At 39.5% G+C, this 14,094-nt stretch overlaps 1 protein-coding gene across 28 annotated transcripts in view; it reads right to left on the reverse strand.

Annotated features, from left to right (window-relative positions):
• Positions 1–14,094, reverse strand: part of NRXN1 (neurexin 1) — a 1,358,646-nt gene that overhangs the window by 514,815 nt on the left and 829,737 nt on the right. For 2 of the 28 annotated variants that reach the window (XM_031957200.1, XM_031957199.1), the window contains exon 1: positions 10,965–12,764. The exons of 24 other annotated variants lie outside the window; for them this stretch is intronic. In XM_031957200.1, coding sequence (XP_031813060.1) covers positions 10,965–11,277 — 313 coding nt within the window. In that variant the 5' untranslated portion in view covers positions 11,278–12,764. Of the gene's footprint in view, positions 1–10,964; positions 12,766–14,094 lie in introns of those variants that run through there. 2 more of the 28 variants (XM_031957201.1, XM_031957198.1) reach the window with 2 other exon arrangements.

Here is a 14,094-nt window from a genome sequence, read left to right on the forward strand (position 1 = left end):
GGTCACATACCACAAGACTTATTTGAAATGAGTATCCTATGTATCACAGTTGAAAATCTCCAAAATTTTTAATTTAAGTGTCAAAAGAAAAAGAAAGACTCATAGCAATTCTGAACCATACTTGGTTATGTACATCCTATTTTAACACAGATTCAGAGCTTGGGGCTCCCTTCAATCTCAGATTATAATTTATCTAGATATTAAGCCTACACTCAACATAGTAGGTCCTTCCTACTTCTCTCTAAGCAAAGTTAATAAGAGCATTTTTAGTCAGAGATCATCTTTTATTTATAATGTGATTATAACCATTGTGATTATTTTATTAATATTTTTGTCACAGACTTTGTGTCTACATAATGCCTTTAGTAGGAGTAACAAGAGTTTTTACTAATTTATCTCCATCATACTATTTATCTTGTCACCTGAGGATCAAACTGAGTAGTAGGTACATGCCTACTGAAAACACAGTACTTGAGTTATGACAAAGATATATCAGAGGGAAAGACTGTTGTGGGGTTAACATGGAAATTTGCTTTGTATGAAATTCTGTCAAATATGTGAATATGCTATTTCTGGAGTATGGAGATACTGTAAATCCCTAAACTTAGGAAAACTGAATAAAAGAAAAAATCAAGGACCAGTGTTTTGCTCTCAGGAGAGAAAAATCCGGTCTTTTACAACATTTCCCTTGGGGCCTTTCTTGGCAATGCAGTATTAGAAAAATGAAGCATATACTGAGCCAGTAAGACAGTTTCTACATATTGATGTTCCCAAGCAAAGGTGATCCCTAATTCCTGTGATTCCATTAATGGACTTTTTAATAATCCTTATAAAAAATTGTAATACCTTGAAATATGCCCCCCACACACTCACACATACACACAACTAAATTAAAAAAAGTTTGTGAAAAATATTTTTAATATTATTATTTAAAACTAGTAGGAAAGTGAGAAGGGTAGGATGAAAGGAAAGAGGAAAGGAAGGAGGTAATAAAGGAAAAAATGAGAAGGGAATGAGAGAGGAAGTAAAGACAGAAATAAAGAAAGAAAGGAAAAAAGAGAGAAAGATAGAAGGGAAGAAAGAAAAAAGAAAAAGAAAGGCAGCAGGGAAAGGAGGGTGGGGAGAAAGAAAAGTAGAAGGAAGGAATAAAAGAGGGAAGAAAAAAAAGGAAGAAGGAAGAAGGAGGGAGAAGGAAGAAGACATATAGATAAGCTAAGAATGTGAAAAAACTAGGATAACAATTATATCTAACAGCATTACTATGAGTGAAGCTACCTTAAGGAATGCCTGTTACTTCTTTTTCTATCTATCAGTTTAATCACTGGATGCCTTTCATAAGCTTTATTCTTTTAGGTGTTAGAATTTAACCTCATATAGGTTTGGTAAGTCCCATGTTAATCCACACATTTCTATTTAGATCCTAATATACCACTTAGCAAGTCAGAGTTGAATGAGAGTTTAGAGATAATAGATTCTAACACTTTCATTCTACAAGTGAGAAAACCAAGTGATTTCCTAAAATCATAAAAATAGTTAAATAATAGACCTGAGATTTCAACCCTGGGAGTCTGGCCTCAATCCTCTGTCTTTTCCAATTTACTATAATGCTTCTTGGTTAGAGAATAATATTTTACTATAAATAATAATTAGTATCATTACTAGTGAATAGAACTGTATTTAACACTTGTCTATGAGGAAATGCATTTGGAGAACTACCTTGGAAATCTAGATAATTCTCATGACTTCAAGATTTCTGCAATAGAAATAGAGATCTCCAACCTTCCCTCCTCCCTATTCCAAACTACTACACATAATTCTAGTACATGGAACAGACGTCTGTTCCAGAGAGAGAGAGAGAGAGAGAGAGAGAGAGAGAGAGAGAGAGCGACAGAAAGAGAGAGAGAGAGAGAGAAGGAGGGAGGGAGGAAGGAAATGATGGAAAGAGACAAAGAGAGAGAGAGAGAGAGAGATCGATGGTAGTTGATCTTAGGCAACAACTGATATGGGTGAAAGGAAAACATAGGGAAAAGGGAAAAAATTCCTGTTGTGCACTGAACTTGAGGTCAGAAGACCTGGGTGAGATTCACAAATTGGCCATAAAATTGTTTAATTTTTGTTTAGTAATTGTTTCAGTTCTACTATTCTTTTTATACTGGTTCTCTCTTCCTCCTCCTTTCTTATCAGATCAAAATATGTTCTCAGGAAATTCAGTCAAAAGATTTATTAAGGGCTTACTATTTTCAAAATATGATGATGAAGATGATGATGAAAAAGAAGAAACAACAAGAAGAAAGAAGAAGGGGCAGCTAGGTGTCACAGTGAATAAAGCACCGGTCCTAAAGTCAGGAGGACCTGAATTCAAATCTGGTCTCAGACACTTAATACTTCCTAGCTGTGAGACCCTGGGCAAGCCACTTAAGCTTAACTGCCTGGGGAGAGAGGGGAAGATGATGGTGATGATTGTTAACATTCAGGTACAACTATATGGTTTGTAAAATACTTGACATACTAACATTCTTGTTCATCACAATAATTAGGGTTTGTGCCCTTATTACTCTTATTTTACAAAAAAGAAAACTGAGGTTGAGAGAGGTAATATGTGAAGCATTGTAGAGTAAGGAGTAAAGCACAGAGTTGGAATCGAGAAAAATCTTTTTCTCATTTTCTAGTTCCATTATCTGAGGTAAATCACTTAATCTCTCTGAGCCTCAGTTTATTCATCTGTAAAATGAAGGGTTAGAATAAAAGTTTCCTTCTATTTCTAAATCTGTGACATGCTCAGGATCACACAACTAAATATCTCAGCCAATGTTTGAAGTAGCTAAGAGACACAGTAAATAGAGCATTGATTCTAGAGTCAGGGAGACCCGAGTTTAAATCCTTCTTCAGACAGTGACTTTAAGCAATTCATGCAACCTCTGCTTGCCTCAGTTTCTTCATCTGTAAAATGGGAAATAACAATATCATCTACTTCCCCCAGAATTGTTGTGCGAATATCTGTAAAGTACTTCATAAACTTTAAAATTCTTTGTAAATGCTAGCTGCTATTATCATCTCATGTTTTAATATCTTCTATTTAAGTGCTCTATCCACAGCCTCATGTAAGTGCCATGTATTTCCCTTTAAAGGAATTATAAACATTAACTGGTAGAGAGGAAAGCTATTATTTTGGAAGAAAATCCTTTCTAGAACTTAAAAAATTTATTTGGAAGAACAATATAGTGTAACTGAACTTACTGTTTTATTAATTCATTTATCTATTAATTTTTTATTCTATAAATATTTACTAAACATTTATCAATGCATAGATCACTATCACCATCCACACAGGAAAAACAAAGTGGATGATGAGCCCATATTGCCCAAATTATGACATGCCGTTGACCATTCATCATATTATTCCACTAATACATAAGTCATGAGTATATACTACAGATAAATAATAATGTGGACTCAAAATTGAATGGAAGGAAGAAAACAAGTTAGAGACCATTTGGGTAAATAACTGCAGGGAGTTTTCAAATGATACTTAGTTACTCATTATTTCCAAAGCCCATTTTTTAACATCTATCTTTTCATTATCTATTTGATAGATAATAATCTCAGAATCACAAATATGGGTGACCCAAAGAGAAATAGAAAGAAATGGACTACATCAGATTTCTAATGATATGAACTTATTTACAAGGCATCATCAAGCATATGTCAGAATAGAAAAAAGAGAGGAACTAAACATGTATTGAGCCTGAAAGATAACAGATGGACAGCTGAAATGTTAGGTGAATATCTAAGAAATATTGTGGGAACCAGGTTACTTAGTACAAAGTAAAACATACTTTAAGTTAGTAGACCTCACCCTCAGTTCATATCTGACCTCTGCCTTTTAACAACTATGTAACCTTTAGCAAGTTTAACTTCGGACTGCCTCAGTTTCCTCGTTTACGAAATGAAACTATTAAAAAAAACCTCTATCTCTTCAGAGTTGTTTTAAAGATTAAATAAGATAGTTGTCAAATGATTTATAAAACTTAAAGAGTTATATAAATACTAGCTACATATCATCATATATCATTGACATTATCATCATCATTACTATAGTTGTACTTTTGAACAATCTAATTCAGAGAGTTTTTAGGACAGGGCTTTGCAAACCTCAAAGCACAATGGAAATAAGAACTATTATTAGAATATTGAAGATAACAAGAAAAACAATAGCAACAACAGTAGATTGTAAGATGGCAACCCATACCAAATAGGAGTTGCAGGTTCAAGATCAGCCAATGACACCAGCACATTGCAAGATCCTAGGCAGACTACTTAGCCTTTTAGAATCCCACTCCAGGCAGTTCTCTAAGACACTAAATTGTAGTGCACATGCCTGTATGTGTTGGTAGAGAATGCTTCTAGTGATTTCCTGTACCAATGAAGTCATAGATTGGGACAGAGTGAATCATCATGATTACTAAAGAAATAGATGATTCAGTTGATAGAATGTCAAGGCCTAGATCCAGGAAAACTTGAGTTCAAATCTGGCCTCATACACTTATTAGCTGTGTGATCCCAGACAAATTATTTATTCTTGTTTGTCTCAGTGTTGTCATTTGTAAAAAGAGCTGGAGAAGGAGATCTCTTTGCCAAAATGGCACTCCATTTACTAAATGGAGTCACAGAGTTGGAGAGGCCTGAAAAACAACTGAACAAAGGGAGTCCACTACCCTTTGAGCAGCTACTGCATGAAAGATTCACAAAAAGCCATGATAGCTACTCTATTGATAAACTCACAGATCTCCAAGAGATAGTAATAGGGCAAAGCATTGCCTCCTATATGGGTTCCTCTCTATTCCCATTTCCCTTGTAGAAGGAAAGCAGAGATACTAAGATAAACTATTTCATAGGTCCTCATCACTTCATTCTTGTATGATTTCCTACTTGTTGATTTCCCTGTCAGTCCCTACTCAATAAACTCTAAGGACTCCCTATCACCTCTAGGATCAAATATAAAATCTTCTGGGTTCAGAGTCTTTCATAACCTGGCTGCATCTTTCCTGTCCAGTCTGCTTACACCTTACACTGTCTACACATACTTTATGACCCAGTGACATTAACTTTCTAGCTGTTCCTTGAGCAAGAAATCTCATCTCTCAAATGAGCATTTTTACTGGTCCCTTCCCTTGGATGAAGTTCCCTCTTTCCTCATTTCTGTCTTTTTGCTTTAGGTTCCAGCTAAAAATCCCATCTCCACAGTCTTTTCTAATTCCCTTTAATGCTAGAGGCTTTCCTTTCTTGATTGATTACTTATGTATTCTTTATATAGCCTGTTTGTTCATATTTATTTTCATATTGCCTCTGTCATTAGCCTGTGAGCTCCTTGAGTAGAAGGATTTTTTTTTTTGGTCTTTCTTTGCATTCCCATTGCTTAGCCCAGTGTAGAAGCTTAATAAATACTTGACTGCTTGATTGCCTTGGTTGTTGTCCTTAGGGAGTTTAATATCCCAGTCCCTTTGAATGTTGCTACAAGGTAATTTGTGAGTTTAACAGTAAACATATACAAAACCCTAAAAATGTAGGGATAGGCTTTTGAGCTGAAAAGGACTTAGTTAATTATCTAGGCTTTTGTTTATTCATTTTTGGGCATGTTTGGGGCTATTATTGGCAGCAAATTTAACCTTTTAAAAATGATTAACTGTATTGATAACAGTTACATATGACTACATTGTGATCTTTTTTTAAGGGTATGACTGGGTTTGGGGGGCATGTTGTACTTTTTTTTAATCTTAGTACAGCTATACATATTGAATATACAATCTAACAAGTAATTGTTGGTTGGTTGATTGGCTGGCTTGTATGTATGAATGAATGAACAAAGAATGAGCAGGCTAAATTGAAAGGACCATAGAGCACTGATTGCAAAGGAGAAGATTCTGACTTTCTCTTATAAAGACAAAGGTTAATTAACTTCTAAAAGAATGCTACCTCAAAAATTTTTTAAATAAATAAAAATAGAAGAATGCTACGTCAAAATAGATTTGTCCCCAGGAAAACCACAAGAGAGGAGATAGGTTTGGGGGAGAGACCTACTGGGATTTGCCTGATATCTCAGTCTGCAAAGAATCTGGGTCACTAGTCTGCATTCATCTAAGCTATGATGGGATGAATTGTTGGGAAATATACAAAACAAATCCTTTCAAAGGGACAAAAGATTCTAAAAATCACCTCCAATTTGTCTTTCCCTTTTTTCCACTTCCTACCATAATAGACAACAAAAATCACCTGAATGAATGGGACTATTAACATTGTATTTGTTGAGACACTATTAAAAAGGTAGGATCAATTTAATCTTTTAAAATTTATTATGGATGATAGATAACTAATTCCAGAAACAAAACTGAGGGCAACAATAATTATCCAAATTGCTGCATGAAAGAACTTCTCAAATCACACTTTAAGAACCACTGGTTCTTAAGCAGGACTTCTAGACCAGAAATGCTGAATTCTAGTCCAACCATGGCTATAATTGGAGTATGATTAGGTCATACCTCTCACTACTGGACATGAGAAATATCTACATATTAAAGTACTTTGAACTCTAAAAGGAGAAGCTTTTTGAATCTAAGATAAAATCACTATCATTGCATAGCATTAATGGGGTGCTCTCTTCTAAATCACACTTTAAAATCTGTTAACATTTTTTCCTCTTGGAGAAAACCTTTTCCCCTTTTCCCCTGCAAAGCATAAGCTAATCATTACAGTAAAATTTCCCGATTTTGCACTTCTGGGAGAGAAGAAAGGCAAGGAGTGAGCGTACACTGATGGATTTTCCCCTTCCTCTATCTTCTGAAATAATTGAGAGGCTCTAAATTCATTTTCTAAAGTATGCAGAGGTATTTATGAAAGCCAGCTCTGAGATGAGAACCTGAACATTACACTTACATCATTCTATTCGAGGCACATCGGGTACATATTAAAACATGCAGTGTGCTAAGTCTACTGGCACTGGTGTACCCTGGCATTGCTAATGTGAAAATGTTTTAAGTGACAGGCAGTTTTGATTCCAAGTGTTTCTACTTCTGTCATTTATAATCATTCTTTTCATTATCCCCAACTCCCCTTAACTAGTACTTAGAGAAGTAATTTCTGCATGGAATATGCATAATTTATATTTGAATCACATGCAAAAGAAAATGAAGTCTTAAAGAAGCATTTCTAGACCACTGATGTTTACCAATTCAATTCAACAATCATCTATGAGGCACCCACTATGTGGAATGCACCAAGCTACGTTTTTCCTAAGTGGAAAAAAAATTCTCATCACAGTGTCTGCAATTGGGTCAGTCTCTAGTACAAAGATGGAACAGAATAGCCATGAGATCTTCTTGCTCCCTGCAAACCTAAGTGACACCACATGAGAGTATAAATGAAGGATGGAAGGATGAAAAAATAAAGAAGAATGAGCTTGGAGAGTCAACTTAGTAGTTTCCAAAACACAGGAGGAGACTCAATTTTAATCCTCCAAACATGTTAAATATCATCTTTCTATTGATCAATTGAGTCACATTTAGAAATATCATTCTCCCATACAAATACACACACAGATGGGGGTGGGGGAAGGGAAATATAGGGAAGGCTGCCAGTATGTATCCCAAAAATATTCTGACATAACCCAATGTGTAAATCTTTCTAATTTACCTATACATACACGAACCTATTCAAATGTTCAATAACCTCCTTTTCATCTGTCGAGATCCTATCCTGACAATTATAGCACAGCTAACCATCCTCCAGTTTTCACAGCAAGTGCCTTGTACAGTGGTCAAATGTATATTTCCTTGTAGATTCTTTGTCTAATTAGCTTTTTTTAGTCAGTTGACTGATCTGGCCCCATTGAGATTCCCATGATTCATCATCATCTTCCTCCTCCTCCTCCTCCTCCTCCTCAGAATGCCTTAAAAGTCTTCTTCCTCTTAGCCCCATCCCCTTACAATTCATTCCATTCTTTGTGTTCCTAGATTATTCCACATCAGGGTTAATTCCCACCCCACTCCCACACTCCCCTGTTTTTACATGGAAAAGAAGGGACAGAATGAGAAAGATTCAAATTAGGGTTCTGATGTTATGATGCTGGCTAAAAAGAACTTGTTTCCTTACTACTGGTCCTTATGCATGACAGCTCCCTCCAAGGAAGTCTAAGTTTTTATGAAAACCTCCTCCTTTTCCTACCAAAGAAACAGGAAGGTCTATAGTTCAAGTGGGAGAAGCCTAGCCCTTCCTCAATCCTTTGCTAAGAGAGTTCTTTCATAGTTTCAGAGCTGGTCAAATCTCTGACTTTTGGTTCAGAAGCTAGCTGAGCCAGGAACAATATTCTGGAGGGAAAAATGTTCCTGAAGGCCAGCAGACGGCGTGCCTGGCAGGGGTAGTGGCTGCAGTGGGAAGAGGAAAGGAAGAGAATGAAACAGAGGTCTCTGCTGCAATGCCGCTCACCCATACCCCCTATTCTCTCCATTACCCCAAATCTCTTGCATCAGAATCAGGCTGCTCCTCTCCTTCTTTCCTTTCTCCCAGTTCCCCTCAGGTTTCCTCACTTTCTCTAGAGTCACACTCAGCCCCCAGAATAAGAAGAGTTAACCTACATTGGGAATTATTAGACAAGCACTTCACATTGGTACCACTAAGCACTCCTCCCTCCCACCCCACCAACATGCATACACCCATCTGGTTTGCTGTACCCACACACCCACACCCTGTCTGTCCCCCCTCCACCCCTCAGGTCTCACATATTCCTCAGAGCTCACACAATCCTGCACAGAGAAATTAGGGTTGTTTCCAGGTAAAGAGAAAGAAGCAGCTTTTTAGAGAGGTATGAACTGGCAATGGGTGAAAGAAAAAAATTTCTTACTGGACCTAATGGGAATCAAAATCACTTCTTATCCAGACAACAGTAGACAAGACAAGCCTGCCCCCTGCCCCCAACCCCAGTCATTCTTAACTAAAGAGAATCCCTAAGGGGAAGTAGTGAGCTTTAAGACCTTTACTCTAGGTGTATAGCTAGTCCTAGAGACAGGTATTTTGCAGTGGAGTCTTGGTCCTTTTCCTAATAGGCAATGCAACATCAATCCATTTGTAAAGGAAAACCTGCCTCAGACACTATGCATGCCTCTAGGGGATGGAGCAGCAAGAAAGGGTGCCGAGAGAAGGCTGGAAGCACTGGAGTTTCTTAAGTAAGAGTCGCAGCAACTGAGAGATGGGGAGAGGTATAATAACTAGTTGGAGCTTCAGAGGGGCTTCTCCTGGCTAAGGAGAAAATAATAGAAGGCATGTGGAAATAAGGGTCACTTGCATTTTGCCCCCAAAACAAACAAGCAATAAATAAATAAATAAATAAATAAACAAGAACACCCAAACCCTGATTTGCTTTTGGGTGTGGGTGAGGGGTTGAAGGAAGTAGAGTAGAATAATCAAATCCATAAGTATTCCCCAAGGAAGGGAAAGTACACTGGCAAAGAATGGGGATTCAAATCTCGGCTTTGCAACTATCTGTGTGACTTTGGAAAAGTCATTTTCTCTCAGTTTTCCTCACCTGTGAAATGAAGATGGCCTCTAACGTCCCTTACAACTCTAACGCTGTAATTGTGTGATCCCTTTTTCTACTAGCTACAGCAATTTGATATAGAGATTTTGGTAGTTAATCCTGGTAGTGGGCTGAGTAACTGAGGAATGCTAGGAGAGGCTTTTACCTGAGAGGAAAGGGAAAAGCCAACCCACCCGGAGGCTGTTACCTACTCAGTGAAAGAAGCCTGCTAATGGAGAGCCTGGCGGAAGCTTCACAAAGGAAGTTGCCGCGTGGGAGAACGATAAAGTGTGGTTAGTATGAGTATGATGGCCCCTAAGGCTTTCTTTCTCCGAACTTCCTTCCCTCTGGGCAGCCCACCTAATCCAGTCCGCCAGAGCTTTCACCTTTTCTCTACACACTGCCAGGAAACCATTAAAAAAACCAAAAAACAAAAAAAAAAAAAAAAAAAAAAAAAAAAAAAAAAAAAAAAAAAAAAAAAAAAAAAAAAAAAACCCTGTGATAGCGGTCTCCAGTCCTTATCCCAGCAATGTGCTGAGCATTCTCAATAAGGACAGATTAGGTTTGGTCTACAACCTTCTGGTAGCTCCGTTTAGAAAATAGTTTCGCTAGGGCAAAAGACCAAGAGAAGTTAGGGTGGAGTGGGCAGGACAATCATTTGGCCCTGGCCTGACTGTTGGCGGAGCCTCAGTTTCCTTCTTGTTTCCCTTCTGCTCGGGACGGGAATGGGTTACATATTGGATTTGAACCTCCTGTTGAGTGAGTCTTCAAAACTGGTTAAACTTGGAAACCACTCGGATCTAGAATGACTTTGAAAGAAAAGCAGAGGTTGGAATCTTTTCTCTCCCAGGTCGGAGGAAGATGTACAACAGATCAAAAGGATGTATATATACTAGAGGGAAGGGAAGTCGAGAGGAAGGAGGGGGAGTGGTAGAGGGAGGGAAGCTAGATGGAGGGAAGAGGCAGGGAGAGAACACTGCATAGCCTTTGCCTATTCTAACACTACCCAAGCAGCTGCTTTTGCGCCCCCAATAGATCCCTACTCCAGATCCCATCCCATCCCCCTCATCCCACAGCCCACCCTGCGACCTTTGGCAAGTAACGCTGCCTTCTGGGCATGGATGCCCAGCCTCTGGCTAGCCATTAAAAAGATACCAACATCTCTTCCCCAACGGGATCTAGATAAGGAATGCCCCTCCCACCCCCACAAACAGCATAGATACCCCCTCCCCTTCCTTTTGTCTCCAAAGGAATAAGTGGTATACACTACACACACACACACACACACACACACACACACACACATCCCTTTTCTTGCTCTGAAATCTTAGCGCCTAGCGGGGGGAGGGGAGTGGGAGCTTAGAGAATAACCCGAGAGAACTTGGCATCTGGAACCCACCGTGTCCGCCTCTCAAGGAAGCAGGTGACCTGTAGATAGCAATAGGCACTGAATGATGTTTGCTGCTGCCATGGAAATGGTGGATGTGGTGCGCTCCCAAACTGGAAGCCCCCCACGCCACTCCTAGGAGGCCGCTGAGGGTAAGAGGAACTATCCAAAGCAGAGCGAGGCGCCCCCCCGCGCCGCCGCCGCCACCGCCACCACAGCCACCGCCACCGCCACCGCCGCCGCCGCCACCGCCGCCGCCGCCGCCGCCACCGCTGCCGCCGGGGAACCCCAGCTCCGAGCTGCACTTGAGCATCCTCTGGTACATGGCTAGGCGCTGGGAGAGGTGCAGCCGCAGCGGGAGGCAAACTTTGGCTACAGGGGGAAAGGGGCGGCCCAGGGTGCGGGGAGAGGGGGGGTGGGCGAAGAGGCAGCGCCTCACACACACCGAGTGCCGGCAGCCTCACCGCACCAGGGCACCCATCCTTTCCCTTCGGACAGTCTTCTCCCGAGCCTGGAGTCCGCGGCGCCTTCCACCCAAAACAATCCGAAACATAGTCAAGGTGAATCCAGCTTGTGTAGGACTGGTCCGAAAAGGGAACCCCGGGCAAGAAATACCACACACCCAGGGGCTGGTCCCAGCTTTCCAGGGCTCCAGGTTCTCAGTACTCCCAAATAGTTTAGGGTGTGTGCATGAGTGTGCGGGTTTTTTTTTGGGGGGGGGGGAAGGAGAGGAGAAGGATGTTAAAGAACCTCCAAGAAGTGCCTTCCTTCTAAATGACATCCATACTCCAGGAATCCGCTAGGTATCCGGCCGTTCAGCATTTTGCGTGTGGACTAGAGGCCACTTTGCCAGCCAAAGCTCCTTTAAGAAGTGAAGAAAAACCCCCAACAAATTGATCCTCCTCTTCCCTCCATTCAGCTCCAGCCGGTTCGCCTTGCTCGCACAGGCAATCTCTGGGCAGCCAGCTCACCACGGCCGAAGGCTGCGATAATCAGACTGCTCCCAATGCAATCTCAGTGCTCTCACTATTGACAGTAATACCCGAAGATGTTTTCCGACAGAATAGTGCACCCTTCTGAAAGAAGTAGGGAGGGAAAAGGGAAAGAGACAGAGAGAGAGAGAGGAAGAGAGAAAGAGAGGGAGAGAAGAACCAGAAGAAGGAAAACACACACACACATACACACACACACACACACACACACACACACACACACACACACACACACGCTTGCGAAGAGAAGGGGCTCTATGCAAATCTGCAGTCTCCAAACAGCAAATCACCGAAGCTCGGATGCAATGCAGAGGACGAGCCTATGTTAAAGAGGGAGGCTGAGTCTAGCTGCCCACAAAAATCGCTCAGATTTCCCTCTGACTTTCATTCTGTACATCTCAAAGGGACACGTGTACACCGTTAGGGGGAACACCTAAAAAAGCCACTCTGCCTCTTCTGCAGGTGATTTCTCCTTCCAAATTAAGGCGGTAAAAGGCCCTATTCCCCTACCTCGGTGGTTCAGATGTACCACTGTCTTGAGAGCTCGCTTACATCTTAAAAAGGAAAGAATTCCGCTCTTTTTATTGGACGAAACTTGTTCCACCAGGTGTTCAAACCCAATCTGCTAAATATGGCTTGACACTATCTACTCAAGCATCAGTTTTGATGATCTGGTAATTACACATATTACTCATAACAAAGAGTTCTCGTTACCACTGATAATGTTGAGCCACAGCATCATAGCTCATATACAGCGGTGAAAATGCAGGGAATTTAAAAAAAAATACATATTAAGATAGAGGATAAATTAATTTGGCTCTAAACAGCTGGGAGGGGAGAGGATGAGAAAAAGAGAAATAAGAGTAGGGTGGGGACAAAGACACACGTAGAATGACATTTCCTTAAGAGCTCACACCTAGCATACTATTATATGGAGGGACATGGGGGGGGGGGGTTGTACTCATCTAATCTTTCAGGTCATAATAAGAAATGACATCAAGAATGCTAAGATTTAAATCTCCCATTCCTAAGTAAAGCAGGAGATTTACAACCCCAATTACCAATTATTGGGGGGAGGGAGGGAATTAGCAGCTTGAAGAATACTAGAAAGAGTAATGAATTTGGGAGTAAAAAAGACCTCTTTTCTTAAAACTATGGCCTCAGTCTCCTTATCAGTGAAGTGGGCATAATTCTTACATTGTCTACCTTATGGGGTTGTTTTAAGGAGTGAGATAACTCTGTGACTTGTATGAGATGAAAGTGACTTGTAAGGATGATAAAGATTATGGCTCAAAAAATTGGAAAAGTCAAAGGACTAGTATCCTAAAGCTTTAATGCTAAACCTAGTTTTGCATAGTTATTGAATAGATTTATTTTCCAGAACAGATGGTTCATGATTTAATTTGAAGGAGGGAATAGCAACAAAAACATAGTTTAGCTCTAGGACCAATAAAGAGTTTCAATATCCATTGATTGATGGTGATTATAAGTATTCTATGATTTGATTTATTTTCAAGACCTCTTGTGAAAAATAAATAAAAATCAATTATCTACATATGTAATATATCCTCACTGACACATCCTAACACTCAATTCAAATATAGGTTTGCTGAATTTAATTGAATAAACTTCAATTGTAAACAATTATGTAAACTTAAAAACTGAAAAATAAATAATAAAATTGTTTCCTGAAGAAATGAATCAATCCAGTCACCTACTTATTAATTTATAGTTGGATATATTGCTACTTTGCACCTAAGGGAAATTTGTAGGAAAGTTTAAAGACTTCACATGCATTTGGGAAATACATGTATCATGACTAATTTTGAATGAGACATGTCAATTCTATAACTGTCCTGCATTAAGATAATATTTAGGCTATAAACACCTACATCTATAAAAACAAATTTTAACATATTCCTTAAAGATCTCATGTAGTTTCATGGTTTTAAATATGACTTCTATAGGAATAATTCGGAAACATGATTTTTCAACCATACATCTTCCCCTAAAATCCTATCCAACATTTTCATCCCCTTCTTTATAACATTTCCTATCCTGAGCACTCCTGGGGAATCACAAGAAAAACAATCATGAATAACTCAAATTGAGTTTAAGGATTACAAAGTATATTCTTCATAGCAACTACT

This window comes from Sarcophilus harrisii, chromosome 2 (genome assembly GCF_902635505.1).
Source record: "Sarcophilus harrisii chromosome 2, mSarHar1.11, whole genome shotgun sequence".
In the NCBI taxonomy this organism is placed as follows: Eukaryota; Metazoa; Chordata; class Mammalia; order Dasyuromorphia; family Dasyuridae; genus Sarcophilus; species Sarcophilus harrisii.